Genomic DNA, 20,586 nt, shown 5'->3' on the forward strand with positions numbered 1-20,586 from the left:
TGCGTCTCCCTGGCCCATCTGGGCGCCCCATCTCTGCTCCCCCCTCCCAGGCAGGCAGGCAGGGTCTGTGGGTGAGAGGGCCTGGGGGGGGGGGCGAGAGCGCCTGGTCCTGCGCTGCCCAGACCCCCAGTTCCTGCGGGAGAGGAGGGGGCAGCCCCCCCCCCAAATAGCCCCCGAATTCCCCCCGGGCTTCCTGTCGCCTGGCTCTTCTGCTGAAGGAGGCTGGTTCCTCTTCCCTTCCCAGAAGGAGGCTGGTTCCTCCTGGGCTGCTGCTGCTGCTTTTGCTCTCCCAGAACCTGGATGGGGAGCCACCACCCCGGACTTGCCTGGGGTGGGCAGACCCCCGAGCCCCCCCCCAGTGCAATGGACAGGTGGGGCGCTGCAGAGTGGCAGTTGGGGGAAAGGCAAAGGAAGGGACTTGGTGTGTGGAGCTGCCTGGTAGGCTTGGCAGCATATGGGGTTTGCCCTGCCTGATGGAAGCCTCTGCCCAAGCATTCAGGGCGGGACACTGGAGAAACACATCCTTCTTTTAAAAAGAGCCAGCAGAATGTATGCATGTGGGCGTCCGGAACAGATGCAGCGCTAGCTAAATCTCGGGTTCGATCTGCAGTGCCCTTTATTTCAGGGGTCCATCCCTGGCCTCATTAACATGAAATAGTTTAGCACCTTCATCTTCACCTCTCTTAAAAACTAAAGGGCAGATCATAATGGTCAACTGTGATGCCCTTAAAATATATTCAACTTTGCTGGGAAAAACAGGTTGGGTTGGATGTATTGTGTATGTTGCAGCGTGCTTTATTCCCCCCTCCAAAAAAAAAAGAAAAAAAAAAGACCTGTTCAAAAACTTGCACAGCACATAATGACCCACATCTCCTGGCAAAACTAAGAGTCGGTCAAATAAAGCTACTGAACGCCAGAGCTGCTGCAGCAGCAGCCGCCGCCAGGAGAGGGTTAAGTGTGCCTGGCCTTGAATAGGAGGCTGGTGGTGAAGGGGAGGCAGGCAGAGGCACCAGCTGCTCTGGCCCCTGCAAGGCAAAGAGGTGCTGAGCCCCTGTCCTCCCTGGCATCCCTTGGGAGGGGGTCTGGCTGGCTGCTGTGGTCAGGAGAGGGGCCCCTCACTTGCCTGCGCTTCCTCTGGGGCAACTCCTTGGCAAAAAAGCAGAGCTGGGCATCCGGGTCACCCTGCCCTGCTTCCTTGCCAGGCTGCCCTCCCAGTGACTTCCCAGCTCTAGGAAGGTGGGGCCGGGCAGTCTTTGGGGGCAGCCCAGAATTGGACCTGGCCAGGACAGCAGGAGGTGGTGCTGGGTGCCTCTGAGAGCAGTGCCCCTCCTTGCCAGGTCTTTGTTGGAAGCTGGGAGGGGGGCAAAGAGCTTGCCTAGCCAGGGGGCTGGCTCTGCTTGCCAGGGTTTTGGGCCTTTGTCTTTGGGTCTGTGCAGAGGCTGGTGCTGCTGGGTCCTCGGAGTGCCCGCTTGAGGGGGCATCTCTCGGGCAGAATCCCCTCTGCCCTGGAGCTGACTTGCCTTTCCCCTCTGGCTAGGTTTGGGAGGACCATTCCTCGCCCCCACCTGTCAGGTGGCCGTCAGCCAGGAGGGATGCCACCCCCGTCGGACATTGTCAAGGTGGCTGTGGAGTGGCCAGGGGCCAACGCTCAGCTGCTGGAGATTGACCAGGTGACGGGTGCAGGCTGAATTTAAGAGCATCAGAAGAGCTGCTGGATCGGGCCGGGGGGAGGGGGGCAGGGACCACATCTAGCATCCTGTTCTCACAGTGGCCAACTGGGGGGGTGGGGTGGGGCAGAGCTGAGCCCACGTGGCTAGTAGCCATTGAGAACCCTGTCCTCCTCCCAGAATGGGTCTGACCCTCTTGGAAAGCCCTGGTGGCCAAGCTGCTTCCTGTGGGAGGGAGTTCCAGAGTTCCACTCTGCTCTCTGCTAAGAAGGGGTTTCTTTTCTCTGCCCTGCTCTTCCAGCTGTCAGCTTCCTGGGGTGTCCAGGCCCTCTAGTGCTGGATGGTGGGTGGGCCGGGGGGGGGGGCTGCTGATCACCTGCCGTCCAGAGGAGAGTTGTAGTTCAGGCTTCTCTTTCTTCCCCCTGCCTCTCTCAGAAGCGGCCTCTGGCGTCCATCATCAAGGAGGTCTGTGACGGGTGAGTGGGAACCACAACTGGCTTCATGGGGGCCACGCCAGCCTCTCTCCCCCCACTCCAGCCAGCTCCTTGTTGGGGCTCTGGAGCTGCTGGATCCCCTCCTCTGAGCCCCTCAGCTGCTCTTCCGGCTCCTGGGTGTGGCTCACCTGCCCCCCCCCCCCGCTAGCTTGCTTCCTGAGGGAGGAGGCTGACATGGTCCTCCCCCCCCCTTAGGTGGTCGCTGCCCAACCCAGAGTACTACACGCTGCGCTACGCAGATGGGGCCCAGCTGTACATTACAGAGCAGGTGCGTGGGAGCTGGTTCCTAACCCCCCATCTAAAGAAGCAGGGAGCGGGTCATGGGGTGCCATGCAGCTCCTTGCAACTCTGATCAGGATGGGGGCCTTGGAGGAAACCCACAGAAGCAGACCAGGAGCCCCGCTGGGGGGCCTCCGCTCCTCTCCCAGTCGTGCTAAGCAGCCCCCCCCCCTTCTTGCCTTGCAGACCCGCTGTGACATCAAGAATGGGACCATCCTCCAGCTGGCGGTTTCTCCAGTAGGTCTGGGCTGCCTCTGGGGGGTGGGTGGGGGGTTCTTTATCCCCCTTTGAGGATTTGGAGCCTGCTGGCTGGCTTTGGGCTCATGGCACGAGGCCACCTCCTCTTGTTCTCTCTCTCCTGCCTGGCTGAGGGGAGCCCCCTGGAGGGGTTGGGGGTTTGCAAGGGGCTAGCTGTTGCCCTGCCCCCCAGTCCAGGGCCGCCCGCCAGCTGATGGACCGGACGCAGTCGCACAGCATGGAGGCTCGGCTGGAGGCCATGAAGGAGCTGGCCAAGCTCTCTGCGGACGTGACCTTTGCCACAGAGTTCATCAACATGGACGGCATCTCGGTGCTCACCCGCCTCGTGGAGGGCGGCACCAAGCTCCTCTCCCAGTAAGTGGGCATCCAGCACCAGCAGCGCTCACTCCCCTGAGGGTCTGTCCTTTAATGTGGACAGTTCTGGCCTTCTCTTTGCTCCAGCACTGCAGCCATTTGCAGCCCCCCGGCCTCTTCTGGAGCAGGGCGCTCTTGGTTGGGGGGGCCAGCTGCCTCAGGGCTGCCAAGAGGGCAGGGGAGGCAGCAGAGACTCGGGCGCCACCTCCTTGGCAGCGTTCTCTTTGCTCTTCCGCAGGACCTGGCTTGGGTGCTCTTTCTCTCCTCCTGGCATGGGAGGTGGCAGCCAGGGGCAGCTGGGATTTGATGCTGGTCACTGGGACACCCAGGGGCGCAAAGAGGGAAAAGGCCACTGGCTAGAAGACAATCCTCCCAGGCCTGGGTCTTCTCCCCATTGCTTAATGTTGTAATGTAAGAACATAAGACCCCCCCACACTGGATCAGGCCCAAGGGGGCCCACCAAGTCCAGCAGCCTGTTCTCACAGTGGCCAACCAGGTGCCCACCTGCGGTTATCGGCAACTGGGATTCAGCAGCATGGCTGTCTCTGACTGGCAAAGCCGAGCCACCCAGTGTCCTCTTTGCCTCCAGCCCTGGGTCTGATCCACTCTGAAAGCCTTCTAAGGTGATGGCCATCAGTTCAGTTGCACTGTGCGAAGAAGGACTTGGTGTTATCAGTCCTGAATCTTCGAGCGTTCAGTTGGGTGGGATATCCAAAGACAGGGAGGAAAACATTTCTCTCTCCACTTTCTCAATGCCATGCATGATTTTACAAACTTCCAATGTGTTGCCTCCTACATTTTCTCTAAACGGGCCCAAACACTGCCACCCTTTCCTTAGCCAAGCCTTCCTAGATGTGTAACTTTGTTAGGCTTTTTAAATTTGATTTTATCTGCATTTTGGCAATGGCATCCTGCCTGCTGTTTTCGAAGTCTGTTTTCATTGCTGTTTGTAATGAATATTTTATGGTATTATATATACCATTTAATATGGTTTTTTAAAACTGCTGAATAGTTAATTCAATATCCACGTTGGCTTTTAGTGGGCAAGTGCAGGGAGGCCTTGAGCCTCTTGGTGGCCTGAGCAAATCCTCCTCTGTCACTGCCAGGCTCTGAGTGCCCGGCCTGCTTTGCCCTCTTCCCTTTTCTGCTCTGGTTCTCCAGACGGCAGGACATCCCGCAGGCGGGTGGTGGAGCCGCAGAGCATGGAGGGAGTGCAAATTCCTGCCTCTGGCCTCTGTGGGTTGCAGGTGCTGAGGACACTAGGAGGCCCCAGAAGCAGGCGGCTGCCTTTCCCATTGCCCACTAAGTGCTGACGTGAGACCGCCAAGACGGTGCCTGGTTGCAGCTCTGCGTCGCCCAGCAGAGTGACTCTCTGGAGGGGCTGCCTTGCCCAGCCATGAGTGGGGAGCGAGGGAGCCCTGAGGGTGCCTCCGCCCCCTACTGATCTGCCATCCCCTGTGCCCCCTGCAGCTACAGTGAGATGCTGGCATTCACCCTGACAGCCTTCCTGGAGCTCATGGATCATGGCATCATCTCCTGGGACATGGTGTCCATCAGTTTCATCAAACAGGTACAGCCTCCGCGAGTGCAGGTGGCAGGGCTGGGCGATTGCTGCTTGTCAACATCTCACCCACTAAACATCACAATGTACCAGTATATTGCCCTGTCTGAAATAAGGATGGAGCTATGCAGAGCCCTCGGCTGGCTTCACAGTTTCCCCCTCATTGTGATTTTTGCTGGCTCTTGGGATTCGTTGCCCTTGCATGAGGCAGGGGAGAGCTCAGCTGGCAGAGTTAACAGGGGCTGCAGGAACTGAGAGAAGCCTTGGCTGGCTTCGTGGTTTTTCCTGCATCGTGATTTTTGCATAGCAACCGTGATTCACGATATATTGCCAGGTCAAAAACAACAAAACTGATACAGTAGTACCTCGGTTCTCAAACTTAATCCATTCCATAAGTCCGTTCCAAAACCAAAGCGTTCCAAAACCAAGGCGTGTTTTCCTATACAAGGTAATGCAGAATGAATTAATTTGTTCCTGACTTTTAAAAACAACCCCCGAAACAACAACTTAACATGAATTTTACTGTCTAATGAGACCATTGATCCATAAAATGAAAGCAGTGAATAATGTACTGCAGTCACACAGTCAGTAGCTGAACTGGGTTCCAGACAAAAAAAGAGCCACAAAAAAACACACAAAATAAATAGCAAAAACAGACAGACCTTAGTGTAGCACTCAAAACGGAAGTGTAACACTCAAAATGGAGTACGTTCGGCTTCCAAAAAAAAGTTTGCAAACCGGAACGCTTCCGGGTATGCTGTGTTTGGGTTCCAAATTGTTTGAGTACTAAGGCGTTTGAGAACCAAGGTACCACTGTATCACAAAATGGACTTCAAACCAGTTTAGGCAACAGTCCTAGCAGGCGGTACAGGAGAAGGGGGGCTCCCTGGGCAGGGCAGTGGGCATGCATGCCTCTGGCGCTCAGCGGCCTCTGCCTCCCCCCTCCCCCCCCCCAGATTGCAGGCTATGTGAGCCAGCCAACGGTGGACGTCTCCATCCTGCAGCGCTCCTTGGCCATCCTGGAGAGCATGGTGCTCAACAGCCAGAGCCTCTACCAGAAGATTGCCCAGGAGATCACCGTGGGGCAGCTCATTGCCCACCTGCAAGTGTGAGTGGCGCCTCCAGCACCGCACATCCTGTCAGGGTGGGTGGGAGGAGGTGGGGAGCCGCCTGCCACTCACCCCCCCCCCTTGTGCCCCTGCAGCTCAAACCAGGAGATCCAGACGTATGCCATTGCCTTGATCAACGCCCTCTTTCTGAAGGCCCCGGAGGACAAGAGGCAGGTGGGTGGCCGGGCAAGGGGCTGCCATGGGGAGGGAGGGGAGGGCACCAGCCATTGCACTCCTTCGCTGATGGGGGGCAGGGAGGAGGAAGGTGCCTCCCCAGGTGGTGACTGGCCGGTCTGTGGATGTGCTGCGTGGCACTGCGTCTCTGTGTCTGCCCGTCCCGTCCCCCCCGCCTGCTTGCCCGCCCGCCCGCCCGCCCGCCTGCCCTCCCTGCGAGGGTCTCTGTGCTGACTCTTCTGCCGGCTTCTCTTTGTGTCTTTCTGCTTCCTGTTGTCCGCAGGAGAAGCTCCTCAACCCGCTAGACCTGCCTTGCACTGTAAGTAAATCCCTCAGCCCAGGAGGTTCCTCTCTAAGAGCAAGCACTGGTGTTTTCTCTCTTCAGAGCCAGAAAGCGGGGTGGAAATGTCTTGGGAATAAATAGAGAGAGAGAGACCCCCGTACCCTTCCTCTGCCTCCGCCTCAGAGGCAGCCTTCACCGTCTCCGTCTGTCTCCGTCTTTCCCTGTGTCTGTCTCTCTCTCGCACATCTATCTGGCTTGCACACCTTGCACGTGTCCACAGGGAGAGGAGATTGTGGCCGCCCTTCTCCTCCCTGGTTCTTTGGCTGCTGTGGCGTTTTTGCCCTCCTGGACAAGCTGGGCTGCAGCTCCTGGCTAATCTGGAGAGGGCAAAACCAGGGTGATTCTTTCTCTTCCCCGCTCCCACCCCTGCCACCGCTTGGGTCTGTGGTTGCATCCTGTGGGGTGTGTGCTCTGTGGGTGCACAGGGACGGGCCCAGAGGGAGTGCAGGTGGCCTGGGCTCCTTGGCGGGGCTGCTGAGGTGGGGGCTTTGGGGTGCAGCTTTCCTCCAGCTGCTGCTGCAGCTGCTTTGGGCGATGGACAGCCAGAGGACTCTCCAAGGGTGGGAGCAGCCCCTTTGCTGAATGGCTGCCTTTCCTGTGCTTGGAGCAGCCTGCCACGACACTGCTAGGCTGCTCAGCACCCTTCCCCCCCCCCCCAGGAGGTGGGGCACGGTTGGAGTTTCCTCTCTCTCTCTCTCTCTCTCTCTCTCTCTCTCTCCCTCTTCTGTCAACCCCCAACAGGAGATGGCCAACGCCTTTGCTCAGAAGCACCTGCGCTCCATCATCCTGGCAGTGAGTAGGACCAGGCTTCAGCCTTGACATAGCCTTGCCTCTGGGCAACCATCTGAACCCCGTCTTGGGGTGCCCAGTCTTTGTGGTCCCCCCATTGCACGGTCTCTGGCCTGCAGGCTGTGGGTGTTTCTGGGTGCAGAGGGTGGGGGCTCCTGTTCCCCTCAACCAGGCGTGTCCCCCGCTGGTCAGGGGCCAGAAGGGGGACCTGGCCCTGCTCACGCGGGGAGGGGTTGGCAGGTGAGCCTCTTCCACCTCCTCCCTCCCTCTCCTCCCGCAGCACGTCATCCGGGGCAACCGCCCCATCAAGACGGAGATGGCCCATCAGCTGTACGTGCTGCAGGTCCTGACCTTCAACCTCTTGGAGGAGAGAATGATGACCAAAATGGACCCCAGCGACCAGGTGATTGGCAGGACTGTGGCCCCCTCCATGTGAACGGCAGCCTCCGTGCTGGGCTCACGCTCTGCCCTCTCTCCTCGCTCGCCAGGCCCAGAGGGACATCATCTTTGAGCTGCGCAGGATCGCCTTTGACGCCGAGTCGGAGAGCAGCAGCCTCCCTGGGGGCGGGACAGAGAAGAGGAGAGCCATGTACACCAAGGACTACAAGATGCTGGGCTTCATGGTAGGCAACCCCCCCCCAAGACCCTCAGGCCGGGGGTGGGGCATCTCCTCATGCAGCAGCCTCTTCTCCCCACGGTCAAGCAAGAGCCCCAGAGGGAACCAGCAGGCCAGACCAGAGCACAAGAGCAGCGCTTTCCCCTCCTGCCGTTCCAGCAACAGATATTTGATTCAATTTCATATTTATGGTCCACTTTTCCAGCCACAAATGTGGAGCTCAAAGCAGCTCACAATCATCACAATAACGTTAGAAAACAACAGACATTGCAGTTGCTATTCTGTCAAACACAATAACGTGTAAGTAAAGCAAACAATAACAAATTCATCAAAATGATTAATACAATTAAGTAAATTTATAGTATTTCAAAATGCCAGAAAATATCAGAAATCGTTCATCAAAACTATTAATGCGATTAAAAATTCCCAAACTTGGGTCTCCAGCTGTTTTTGGACTACAGTTCCCATCATTGCTGGCCACTGGTCCTGCCAGCAAGTTTGCTAGCCCTCTCTTGAAGCTATCCTGTGGGAGAGAGTTCCACAGTTGAATTTTCCACTTCCTTTTCCCTGCCCTGAATCCCTCAGCAGTGGGGACCCCTTGGGGGCAGCTCCTTCCTTCTGCTGCTGACGGCAGCCATTGGTTTTTCTCCCGCGTAGAACCACATCAACCCTGCCCTGGACTTCACCCAGACCCCGCCGGGAATGCTGGCCTTGGACAACATGCTCTACCTGGCCAAGTGCCACCAGGACACCTACATCCGGGTAAGCGGGGAGGGTGCCCCCTCTGCGAAGGCCGAGGCTCCTGGACCAGCCCCACCCCCCTCACTCTGCTCCCTTCCTGCCCCATAGATCGTCCTAGAGAACAGCAGCCGGGAGGATAAGCACGAGTGTCCCTTTGGGCGCAGCGCCATTGAGCTCACCAAGATGCTGTGTGAGATCCTGCAGGTTGGGGAGCTGCGTAAGTGAAGTCGGATGAGGAGGGAGGGGGGAGCACCCACAGAGTCTTCTCTTGAGCACCTGTGCCAGAGGGGACCCTGAAGCTGCCTGTGCAGGAAAGTGGCCCCTGGACTGAAAGCCCCCCCCCTCCAACCAGGGAATTTACGTTGCTTGACTGTGGCCACGATGCCCCTCCCACGTACTTGGCTTCCTCCTCCTCCCTGGTGCTCCCCCCGAGGTGCCATCCTGGCTGTTCTGACCTCCCTCCCTCTCCCCACCCAGCCAACGAGGGCCGCAACGACTACCACCCCATGTTTTTCACCCACGACCGCGCCTTCGAGGAGCTCTTTGCCATCTGCATCCAGCTGCTCAACAAGACCTGGAAGGAGATGCGGGCCACGGCAGAGGACTTCAACAAGGTGGGGGTGGCCGTGGGGCAGAGGCAGGGGTGGGGGGTGGAGGCGGCAGCTGCACTCCAGTGGGCAGGGGTCTCCTCCCCTCTGCCCCTGGCACCTTCTCCTGCCTTCCGGCTCAGCTGGGCTATCTCCCCTCCCTCCTCCTCCATAAGAACAGAATGCTCCACTGGTCTGGCCCGGGGAAGGGGGGGGTCACACTTTGAAATAGCAAGGAAACCAAGAGACTAGCAAGCAAAAGCGCCTTGTAAGGACCCACAATAGGGCAGCCTTGCCAGCGAGCAAAGACTGCCTCAAAGGACATTTGAACAAAGCTTTTATTGGTATGCATCACAAAACATCATGGCATGAGGTTACAGGTCAAGGAGTGTCAAAAGTCCGGCTCCGCTCTGTTTTCATCTTTTGTACTTGTCTTCTGGCCTTCAGTAAAGAAAGGCCTGTTGACATTCCCTTATCTTCCTTCCGTGTCCCTGGAATGCTTCAAGGAGAAGCTTGCTTCGCCCTCCCGACTCTAAATCTACCTCCTTGGCTGGCTGTTGGTGCCCTTCTAGTAATACCAATAAGGTTCCCACCCTCCAGGGTCAGAGAAGCATGGAAATGCCATGCAGGAGGGAGGCCTGTGAGATCTGCAAAAGGCAGGAACACGAGAATCCAATCACTTGTGGATACATTGACACATCATCCTATAAAAGCGTGAAACAACTCGAGCCAAATTTGTACTGAGTCTAGCCCAGCATCCTGTTTTCACAGTGGCCAGCCACATTGCCCATGATGGGAGGCTCATGAGCAGGATCTGAGTGCGAGAGAACTTTTTCCCACCTCAGGTTTCCAGCGAGGGCCATCAAGAAGCATTCCTGCTACTGACCAGGGAGGCAAAGCAGAGCCACTGTGGTCAGTGGCCTCAGTAGCCCTTTCAGAGCCACCCAGGCCATCCCTGCCTCCTGCAGGAGGAAGTTCCACAGGTTAACGATGCTCTGCGTGAAGAAGCCCTTCCCTCCCTCGGTCGTTGGATGTTCTCACACTTCTGGGAGAAGAGCTTCCCTCCTCGCCCCCCCCCCCCCGGTCTCCCTGCCAGGCGTAATTTTGCCCCCCTCTCCCAGGTGATGCAGGTGGTGCGGGAGCAGATCATGCGGGCGCTGCCCTCGAAGCCCAGCTCCCTGGACCAGTTCAAGAGCAAACTGCGCAGCCTCAGCTACTCGGAGATCCTGCGCCTGCGCCAGTCGGAGCGCATGAGCCAGGACGACTTCCACTCCCCGCCCATCATGTGAGCGGCCGCTTGGGGGGGTCAGGGCTGGGGGTGGTGCCTGGCAGGGGCAGCGGGGGTGCTCACTGGCTGCTGTGTGGCCGCCCCCCAGGGAGCTGCGGGAGAAGATCCAGCCCGAGATCCTGGAGCTCATCAAGCAGCAGCGCCTGAACCGCCTCTGCGAGGGGAGCAGCTTCCGCAAGATTGGGAACCGGCGGAGGCAAGGTGAGGGCAGCGGGGAGGAGAGGGCTGGGGGGGGGGAATCCTGGCCATGGCTGGCTCTTGCCTATGGGTCCCCCTTGGGGTCTTCCCTCTAGGGCATTTGCTCAGTTCCTGTGAGGACAGGCCTGATCCGGCTGGGCTAATCTTATGTCCTTATGGAACCTCCAGCTCCAGAGACAGTCTACCTTCATTCCTAGATTCTACGTTTAGGGAAGTTTTTGATGACTGATGTTTTAATGTATTTTTAATCTTTTGTTGGAAGCCGCCCAGAGTGGCTGGGGAAACCCAGCCAGATGGGTGGGGTAGAAATAAATCATAATCATAATTAGGCATTTGGCCCTCGTGGCTTGATGCCCCCCCCCCTTTGGGTCTTTCATTCTTTCCAAACCTTTCCAAACAGATGATTTTCTCCTCCAGCATAAATCAGAATCTTTTCAGGGGTGCCTCTTCACTTGCCAATTATGTCCGGATTCAAAGGTATTCCACAGCTCACCATGGGAGCTTGCTGGGACTGTCCTAAGATGGAGCCATTGAGCCCAGTGCCCTTGCCTTTTCGTCTGGGAGATGGCGATTTCCATCCCTTCTCACAAACAAACAAAAAGGCATTCACGGACGACTGCGGGTCGTGCCCTTTTGATCTCCTTGAAAGGTATGGGGCTACATGCCCCTTACCCCCCATTAATCTCCGTCTGGGACTCCTCCTGGGCGCTAGAGCACCCGAGAGGGCAACTTGCCAGGTTTTCAGTGATTTCAGAGAAGGGGCCTCCCTGCCTTCTTATGGGCCGTGTGCTGCTGTTGTCGCCCCACAGAGCGGTTCTGGTTCTGCCGCCTGGCTCTGAACCACAAAGTGCTTCACTACGGGGATCTGGAGGACAACGCCCAGGGGGAGGTCACCTTTGAGGCTCTGCAGGAGAAGAGTGAGTGCCATGCCGGGGGGTGGGTGGTTAGGCGAGGCACTGGGCAGGGGCTCAATGACCACCCTCTGGGCAAGGGCCTCCTCCCAACTCTCTGTGGAAGAGGGAAGGGGCTTTCCCACTGTTCTTGCCCAGCCTGACCAGCAGCCCCTCTCTCTCGCCCAGTTCCCGTTGCAGACATCAAGGCTGTCGTCACTGGGAAGGACTGTCCGCACATGAAGGAGAAGGGGGCTCTGAAGCAGAACAAGGTAGCTGGCTGGGGAGGGGAGGAAGACCCGGGGGGGGTGTCCTTGGCAGGGGGTGGGGACTGGCCTCCTTGGCTCACCAGCCCCTGCTCTCCCTCTTCCCATCCGCAGGAGGCTCTGGAGTTGGCCTTTTCCATCCTGTACGATCCAGATGAGACCCTGAACTTCATAGCCCCCAACAAATACGAGGTGAGTCAGGAGGGGAAGCTGCCTTCCTCCCGACAAATGGCCCTGCTCCTGCAATGCGCTTCCTCCTTCTGGCTGCAGTTCCAAGAGTCATTGAATTGTAGAGGTGGAAGGCACACCAGGGGCCATCTAGTCCAGCCCCGCCATTCAGGAATCTTGGCTCAAGCATCCCTGACAGATGACTGTCCAACATCTGCTCAGTAACCTCCCGGGAAGGAGAGTCCCCCACCTCCCGAAGGGAGACCCTTCCACAGTCTAACGGCTCTTACTGCCAGAAAGTTCTTCCTGGTGTTTCACTGGAATCTCCTTTCTTTTAACTGGAAGGAATGGGTTTGAGTCCTGCCCTCCAGAGCAGGAGAAAACATGGGGCAGCCCTTGAGAGGTTTGACAATGGCTCTCATATCTCCTGTCACTTCCTCTAGAGAAAGGGCTGTTCTCTCTGAAGGAAGCCCAGGCCACTTTGGGCTTTGGGGCTTTCACAAAACCAGGGGAGAGCGTTTGTGGGTGAAGCAGAGACTGTCTCCTTTCTCTTGGGCCCAGAAAATCGAGAGGAGGACTGAAAGGGGGTGGGGGTCCTGCCTTTTATCCAGGAGGCTTTCTTGTGCCCCTGCCCCCCAGCTAGGGAAGCCATCCCTGGTCTCCATGTGGAGATTCTTAGAACAATCTCTGTGTCCGGCTGCCCCATCTGGGCTGCTCTTCCTCCATTTCCCCCCAGCTGCTTCTTCAGCCCCCCGCCCTTTACTCTTTCCTCTCCGTCAACCTCAGCTCCTTTTTTAAAACCTTGCAGGGCTGACCATGTAGCTGCCCACCAACTTCCTTCCTGCCTCTCTCTCTCTCTCTTTCGCCTGCCTCTGCAAAGCTGCTCAGTCTCTGGAGAGTCAAGGGGGGGGGGGGAGAGACATGAACCCCACCATGCAAAATGGAAGGGAGCTCAGTGGCTGAGGAGAGAGGGATGTGGCAGGGTTTGAGGAGCCTGATTTTCTTGCTTGGTTTTGTTCTGAAATAATGTGTATTGCTTTCCAAAATGAAAGGTTATGCAAAATTCTGCAAATTGCAGTGTTATCAGGCAGGATCTGGTGGCAATATACAGTCCATGTACAGTTATGGATCACGGCCAGGTAAAACAAGGCAGGAAATAAAACCCAAAGAAATTAAACGGCAGGTCTGTGAGTGCATGGAAGGGGGCATAATGGCAGAGACAAGGTGAGGGGGCAAGACGTGGACCCCGTTGTCTCAAGGGAAAGGAAGGAAGGTTATTAGATGCCATGTGGACCTGGGAAGATGTTCTTGGATGAGGCCCCTGAGTCCGGCATCCTGTTCTCCTTGGGAAGCCCTTCCTGGGAGGTTGGTGAGCACATGACCCTCGGGGTCCCTTCCAACCCCACAATTCTATGATGAAGGAAGCGGGGGCAGGTGTCCCCTCCCCCCGCAAGATGTCAGGGGGCATGAGGAGGGGCAACCAGGCCACACGCCCCCCCCCCCCTGGTCCCTCCTGGGGTCTCAGGTGCCTCCTCCCCTCCCCGCAGTACTGCATCTGGATTGACGGCCTGAACGCCCTCCTGGGGAAGGAGATGGGCAGCGACCTGACCAAGAGCGACCTGGACACGCTGCTCAGCATGGAGATGAAGCTGCGCCTGCTGGACCTGGAGAACATGCCCATCCCGGAGGTGCCCCCGCCCGTCCCCAAGGAGCCCAGCAGCTACGACTTCGTCTACCACTATGGATGACGCCCCTCCCTCGGCAGCAGAGGGGGGGAGGGGGGCAGCCTCCGGCCCCCTCCAGCGCATGCCCAGGACCTCTTCTTCTTGCTGGGGGGGGGGCTCCTCTCCAACTGCGGAAGGAGGGATCCTGCTGGGCAGTCACGTTTGAGGGGGTTTTTTTAATGCTACAAGACTCTCCCCTCTATGGCAGCTGTTCTCCGCCCTGCAGCAGGGCCAGAGCCAGAGCCCGGCTACTCCAGAATCAGCCGGCTGCGCTGGAGGGCTGAGCGTGCTCTGAAGCCCCCCCCCCCGCCCCCCCCGTGGCATTCCCTGCAGAGCCGTCCTTGGTGTGCCTTTGCCTGATGTGCTTGGCCTGAGGCTGCTGGTGGCTCTTGCCTTCCCTGGGAAGGGGGCATGGCAGATGGGGGCTGGCAGCAGAGCCTCATCCATGACTGTCTCTGGGGCCTGCCTTGTAGGGGGCTGGGCGAGATGACCCCTGGGGACCCTTTCCAACTCTACCATTACATGATTCTCTTACTTTCCAGGCAGGCAGGCAGGGGCTCCATCCTGTGAGTCTGCTGCCGCCCAGTGAACCCCGCAGTGGCAAATGCAGCCCCTGGTACAGCTTCTGCCCCCCCCCATCTAGGCTCCCCTGGGTGGAAGAGCACTGAGCCCCCCCCCGACCCAAGAAAGGCTGCCAGCCTAGCTGCTTTGACCTGGCAGTGGGGCACAGTGCACAGGCTGGACCTGGCATGCCCCTCCCCCGCCCTCCCCGACCTTTGCATTAAAGGCTGTTTTCCTCCTTTTTGCGGCTCCTGTTTCCTTCTTGCACAGACCAGGCTGTGGGAGGGGAAGACTCTGCCCAGGCTGAAGCAGAAGCGGACTGTTCCCTGGGAGGGAAAAAGGGCTTCCTGCTTCTTGTGGGTGCCAGTGCCTCTCCCCACCCCCCACCCCAGGCAGAAGTGAGAGCTGCCTGGTGAAGATGGTGCCAAAATCCTGGATTTCAGAGGAGAAGTGAGTGGGCAGCAACACGTCCCATTTCCCCTCTGAAAACTGGGAGTAAAGACCAGAGGTTCTGCTCATGCAGGTCTTATTTTGAGCAGAATATGGGTGCTTGTGAGTCTTCCTGCGATTTTGGAAGACTGGGGACATGGACCCCTGCTTGCGAGGGCAGCCGAACCCCTCTCTGCCTGCTTGGGAGGAGGCAGGGGGCTGTGTCTTTCCTGCCCTGTGGGCACAATCGCCCCTGCTGCCCCCCTGCTCCCTTTTTGGGCCACTTCCTGAAGGGGGGCGGGCGGGGGGTCTAGCTGGCCAGGGGCCCATGGATGCCTTGCAGGGCCTGGACTCCCACCCCTAATTGGTGAGGATTCTGGGAGACACTTGGACCCGGGGCCCATCCTTGGATGTTTGGGGTGATCCTGGAAGAGCTGCTGAGACAAGGATGCTGCAGAGGTTTCCCAGGAGCAAGCCGCGCCAGGCTCAAGGCCGCTCGGTATCTTCCCGCTGGGTCCCTCCGGGAAAGGTGGTGCGTGTTGTAGCGCAGGGAGAAGGGGATCGGGCCCCACGGCTGCGTCGCTCGCCTCCCAGCCAGCCCGGGGGGACCCGGGGCAGCAGCCCCACTCGGCCCCCGGCGGCAGCAATCCGAGTCGGGACCCGGGTTCGAATTCCCCCCCGGCCCCTGAGGGCCACGGGGAGGAGTAACCCTGCGCCAGCCGCTGCGTCCGTCGGCCTGGCCTGCCTGGCAGGGAGGGGGGGGGGGCCAGAAGCGGGGCGAGAAGCCGAGGGGCGGGGCGGGCGGGGCGGGGCTGCTGCCGGCCAGGGTGCAGCGACGGGCAGGCGCCGCCAGGAGCCGCTCGTCTTCGCTCTGGCGCGGCGAGTCGATGTGGGCCCGCCGGAAGGGGCGGGTCCTGTGGCCGGAAGCGGCTGTCGGGAGGGCGCGGCGTGGGGATGCGGCCCGCGGGGGGCGGCGCGGGGTCGGCGGCGCGGGCGGCGGGGCTGGTGCTGCTCTACTACGCCTTCTCCATCGGCATCACCTTCTACAACAAGTGGATCATGAAGGTGGGCGGGGGGGGAGGGGGAGGGAGGACCAGGCGCCCCTCCCCCCCGCCCTCCCCCCCCCGGCTCACCCCCCTCTCCCTCCCCTCCCCTCCCCCGCAGAGCTTCGGCTTCCCGCTCTTCATGACGCTGCTGCACCTGCTGGTCATCTTCGCGCTCTCGGGCCTGGCGCGCCGCTGCGCCCGGAGACCCGCCCGGCCGCTGCTGCCCTGGGCCGCCTACCTGCGCCAGGTGGGCCCCGCAGGTGAGGCCGCCCCCCCCCCGCCCTCTGCTCCCGGGAAGGCAGCGCCGGATCTGCCTATCAGCTCAACAAGCTCCCACTTCGAGGTCAGGGGACCCGGACCAGGAGGGCCAGTCGGGGCCGACTCGGGGGTTGCGCGCTCATCTCGCTTTCTGGGCCGAGGGAGCCGGCGCGCAGCTTCCGGGTCCTCACCCCTGATCCTCACACTGGGAGTCCACAGGGAAAGGGACCCAGGAAAGAGAGAAGAAAAAATGCAGAATGGACAGTTTATGCTTCCGTCTTTTACTGTTGGAAGAGGGGGTGGTTGGGCCGGTAGCTCAGTCAGGGGAGGAAGGTGGCAACTAGTTGAGATGCCTGACTGAGGAGCCTCCATGTGCAGAGGGAGTCTATCCCCAAATGCTAGTTGCTTGGGGGCAAGGGAGAAGGGCTGTGGCCATCCTCCTCGTCTTGGGAGCTTCCTGGACACATTTTGACTGACTAGCTGTGGGTGAGACAGCCAAGCTGACCTCTCGTTCAGTCCTCTTTCTCTTTGCTCTCAGCTCTGTCAACGGCCCTGGACGTGGGGCTCAGCAACTGGAGCTTCCTCTACATCACCGTCTCGCTGTGAGTATGGGGTGGGGGGGGGGTCTTGTGAACACGTTGCCCGTCTCTCTTGCCTGCCTGCCTGCCTGACGGCCTCCTTCCTCCCTGGCCTTGCAGCTACACCATGACCAAGTCCTCGGCCGTCCTCTTCATCTTGTTCTTCTCTCTGGTCTTCAAGCTGGAGGAGCCGGTGAGCGCCCAGCCCCCCCCCCCCCAGGCTGAGCGGGAGGGTATCCCTGGGCTTGCGGCCACCAGCCAACCTGCGCTGTTCTTCTTCCCACCAGAGGGGGGCGCTGGTGCTGGTGGTGCTGCTCATTGCGGGGGGGCTCTTCCTCTTCACCTACAAGGCGACGCAGTTTGACATGGAGGGCTTTGCCATGGTGCTGGGTGCCTCCTTCCTGGGCGGAATCCGCTGGACGCTGACTCAGATACTTCTGCAGAAGGACGAGCTGGGTATGTGCCCCTCTGGGGCGGGTGTTGAGGGGGGGCAGGCGACACCCTGCTCCGTTTCCTCCTCCTTGATGGGCTCCCCCTTCTCCCCCTCCTGTCAGGACTCCAGAATCCCATAGACACCATGTTCCACCTGCAGCCAGCCATGTTCCTGGGCCTCTTCCCCCTCTTCGCTGCATTTGAGGGTAAGTTGTTGGGGTGAGGCGGGGGCAGAAATGACACCTGAGCGCGAAGCAGCAGAGCAGTGGATCCAGGTGGAAATCTGCTCCCAGGGGAGCTGTTCCCCAAAAGGGTGCTTGTCTGGGGATTGCTTACTCTAGGGCAGTGCTTCCCAACCTTTCTTTGGCCATGCCGCACCTAAGCATCTCTAAAATCCTCCCCCCCCCACATAACATATAATTCTTATTATTCAAAAAGTGAACTGTTCACGTGGAAGAAGCCCAAAAGGCCATTAACTGTGAATAACTCATTCTCAAATTGCCCCCCTTAAGAACCAAATTGCCCCCCTGTGGGGGGGGGTGCCCCATGTAGGGAACCACAGCTCTAGGGCATTTACTGGGGTCCAAGCATGGTTTAGGTTCCTTCTCCAAAGCTGCTGGCTGGTACGTTCAGAGCTCCAGTCATGTAGAAGGGGGGAGGGAGAGATTCTGGGGAGAAATGGGGAAATGTATAATAGTCTTTTGTCAGGCGTGGACAGAATGTGCTGGGTGGTATCGATGCTCATAGACCCAGGGAAGCGAATGGATGTGGCTAGACAGCGCCCTGTGATGCCAGGCATGGCGCATTGTGCATAAGTGGAAGAGAACAATGAGCAGGGGGAAAAGCCACGTCCGTCAGGCTATTTTGGGCTGGTTATTTAGTTCTCAGCAAACAGAAATTACAAATTTAGAGCTGGAACTACAAGACAGGGCAGCACCCAAAAGCATCTCAGTTGATAGGAAATTTTAAAAACCACCAACATTTAAAATCAAAACTGTCACCACTGTAGAAACCCAAAGAAATGCTGTATTTAGACTTGGGAATTATTTGTTTGCCTCAGTGCAGTCTTGTGACCACCATAGCAGCTCCTCTTCCTGTAGAAAAAGCTCATAGTGGACCCCTCAGCCCCGCCCCACAGGTGGTCAGGCAACTTTCCTCTTCATTTGCAAAGAATATTTTCCCTGGTTGCAGGGGGAGAGAAACCCTTGGAGTGTTTGTCAATCTTTTGCTGAGTTTCAGCCTGCTCAAAGGTGGGTTGGCCTCCCCAGAACAGGGCTGAGCTTCCCTCGGCCCCTGGCTTAGCAGGAGGAGCACTGAGGGCCCCTAGGGCTGAGCACCCTCCCTTAGAAGTCCAACCCATGGCACTTGCTTCCAGGTAAAGGGCCCTGGAGGTTCCTGAGCCCTCTCTCTCTTTCTCTCTCTCCCCCCAGGCCTGCCCTTGTCTGCGTCGGAGAAGCTCTTCCGTTTCCACGAGGTGGACCTTCTGCTGGGCCTCTTGGGCAAGCTGGCCTTGGGGGGGCTGCTGGCCTTTGGGCTGGGCTTCTCCGAGTTCCTCCTGGTGTCGAAAACCTCCAGCCTCACCTTGTCCATCTCTGGCATTTTCAAGGTATTGGGTGGCCTTTCCTCCTCTGGCCCTTCCTTGCCCAGCCAGCCAACCCATGGCCCCAGTCGCCTTTTGCTTGGCCCCGGCTGGGAGCCCATGAGTCTTTGGCGTGGGGTCTTCCCTTTGTCCCATGGAGGCCTGAGGGGCTTCTGTGCCCCAGTGAGAAGTACTCAGTCCTTCCCCTTCCCAATGTGAGACTTTCGATTGGCTCCTGGGGCCGTCAGTCCTGGCTGTGACTCGCCCCTGCTCTTGTCCTCAGGAGGTCTGCACTCTTCTGCTGGCCACGCACCTCATGGGAGACCACCTGAGCCTCTTGAACTGGCTGGGCTTCGTCGTCTGCCTCCTGGGGCTCTCCCTCCACGTTGCGCTGAAGGCTCTCAGTGCCACAGGTAATGTTGGGGGCGGTGGGGTCTTGGGACTTGGGCTTCCTGCATAGCCAAGGTTTGGGGTGGGGGCCGGAGAAGCCCTGCTGCCTGTTGGGGGCCGGCTGACCAGTGCCTCCTTCTCTGCGCAGGGCAAAAGGGCGCCAGGCAGCCCAAGGAGTCTTGTTCCAGCCCGGACTTGGAGTTGCTGCTGCTCCACCACCAGGAGGAAGAGGACCCTGCGGGATTCCCCCAGCGCTGAAACATGCCAGCAGCTCAGCCAAGAGAGCCCAAGGCAGGGGGAGCCGGCTACCCCGGAGGGCTTCAAATGGGGGGGGGGCTTGGGACCCCGTAGAAAGGAAGAGGCTGAAGCACTTGGGCCCTGGTGTTATGGGAAAGATCTTGGGGGATGGGGGAGCCACACGAAGCTTGGCGGGTGGCTCAGAGAGGGAGCTCCATGGCTCAGAGAGGGAGCTTGGGGGAGGCTGTAAAGTGAGACGGACTGTGCCATCCTGTGAGCCTTCACGGATGGCGACATTGGGTGCCTCCTTTCTGCGCCCATCTTTGTGCCCTCTGGCCTCCGTGCCCCTCAGGGTCGGAGGCAGTGCCACGTGAATGTGTTAAGAAGCGAAAAGGCTGTTGGGGTTGGAGGACCAGCTGGTTCTTGGGGAGACGTGTTGGGACCAAAGTGGGCTGAGGCCAGAGCAGCAGCCGAGAGCCTCTTGCTTTCTGCTTCTGGGTTTGCAGCAGTCCCTGGAGTTTGGAAGGGGTGGGCATCATGGTGGTTTCAGAACTAGGCGCTTCTGAGATGGTACTCAGAGCTCTAGCTACTGGAGGAAGCAGTAGAAACCTGCCACGAACCTGGGCAGGGTGTGGGCAGAGAGAGAGTTGGCATAGGACCAGAAGGTAGCCTTGCGGAAAGCAGGCTGGGAGCTGGAGCCCTGAATGCGGAATGCCCTGGACCAGTCAGGCTGCCTGGGTGAAGAGGAGCCCTCGCTGCTCATCTCTGGGCTTGGCGTGAGGCTCCCTTACTGCTGACATCTTGAGGACATTGGAGGCCCGTTTGGGAGTTTCCACTGCCCATCTCTGCACTCTGCAGAGTAGCATTTCAGTGTCCTGAACCCTCTTGGAAGTAAGTCCCTTGGAAGTCATCCAGATTTGCAAGCAAGCAAGTCTCAGATCACAGCCTTGGGGAAGAATGTGGCAGCCGCCTTGCCAGTTCCCCTCACCCCCAGCTGTGGCTGCTCAGAATGGCCCTGGCCAGCCGCTGACTGAAATGCAGCTGTGCCATCCATTCAGACGTCATGGTGGTGCTTGTGGCTTTAGTTGGACCAAAGCGAGTCCATCCAGCCCTGCTTCCGGTCTCCCAGAATCACCGGTCAGATGCCCCCAAGGAGACCCCCCCCCCAAGAGGACTGAGTGTGGCAGCAGGGCTCTCCCCACCCTGATTTCTGGAGGCGGCATGGAGTTGCGCTCTGTCCAGTCGCCACTTGCAGCCACTCTTCCTCTGTGACTCTGTCCCCGGCTCAAGCCAGCTGAGCTGGTGGCCATCACTGCCTCTCCTGGGAGCAAATCCCAGAGTTTAACTCTTCACCGTGTGAAGAAGGGCCTCCTTCTCTCCCCATCCCAAATCTCCCTCTTCCTTGGTGACCCTCCTTGGGTTCTAGTAACAGGAGAGGGAGGAAAGCCTTGCTCATTTTGCCCAGTTTCACCCATCATGTCTCCATTTTCTAACCTCAGCCTGTTGCAACCTTTCCTCAAAGGGCAGCTGCTCCAGCCCTTTAATTTTTTTGGGGGGGGGCTGCTGGTTG

General features: G+C 58.8%; 2 protein-coding genes across 6 annotated transcripts; both read left to right on the forward strand.

The window, feature by feature from the left end:
- The first annotated feature begins 346 nt into the window (after positions 1-346).
- On the forward strand, positions 347-14,308 carry ELMO2 (engulfment and cell motility 2). 4 transcript variants are annotated; one of them, XM_081866570.1, is made up of 22 exons: positions 347-371; positions 1,538-1,670; positions 2,103-2,143; positions 2,357-2,429; positions 2,627-2,677; positions 2,871-3,052; positions 4,523-4,622; positions 5,570-5,721; positions 5,818-5,896; positions 6,180-6,215; positions 6,981-7,031; positions 7,309-7,431; positions 7,517-7,651; positions 8,302-8,406; positions 8,494-8,602; positions 8,863-8,999; positions 10,094-10,257; positions 10,349-10,461; positions 11,268-11,375; positions 11,538-11,620; positions 11,729-11,806; positions 13,330-14,308. In XM_081866570.1, exons 1-22 carry the CDS (start codon positions 364-366, stop codon positions 13,528-13,530), a joined length of 2,262 nt encoding a protein of 753 aa, XP_081722696.1. In that variant the 5' UTR covers positions 347-363; the 3' UTR covers positions 13,531-14,308. The 4 variants fall into 4 exon arrangements, with proteins under 4 accessions (XP_081722696.1, XP_081722698.1, XP_081722697.1 ...); XM_081866572.1 differs by lacking the exon at positions 6,981-7,031; XM_081866571.1 differs by lacking the exon at positions 6,180-6,215.
- Positions 14,309-15,442: 1,134 nt separating this feature from the next.
- Positions 15,443-20,493, forward strand: SLC35H1 (solute carrier family 35 member H1). 2 transcript variants are annotated; one of them, XM_081866709.1, is made up of 9 exons: positions 15,443-15,561; positions 15,661-15,802; positions 16,339-16,402; positions 16,499-16,571; positions 16,666-16,834; positions 16,933-17,016; positions 18,241-18,416; positions 18,673-18,802; positions 18,928-20,493. In XM_081866709.1, the coding sequence occupies exons 1-9, from the start codon at positions 15,451-15,453 to the stop codon at positions 19,035-19,037; spliced, it is 1,059 nt and encodes a 352-aa protein (XP_081722835.1). In that variant the 5' UTR covers positions 15,443-15,450; the 3' UTR covers positions 19,038-20,493. The 2 variants fall into 2 exon arrangements, with proteins under 2 accessions (XP_081722835.1, XP_081722836.1); XM_081866710.1 differs by lacking the exon at positions 15,661-15,802 and having other exon boundaries at positions 15,471-15,561.
- Positions 20,494-20,586: the final 93 nt, after the last annotated feature.

This window comes from Podarcis erhardii (assembly GCF_964252035.2).
Source record: "Podarcis erhardii genome assembly, chromosome: 6".
Taxonomy (NCBI): domain Eukaryota; kingdom Metazoa; phylum Chordata; class Lepidosauria; order Squamata; family Lacertidae; genus Podarcis; species Podarcis erhardii.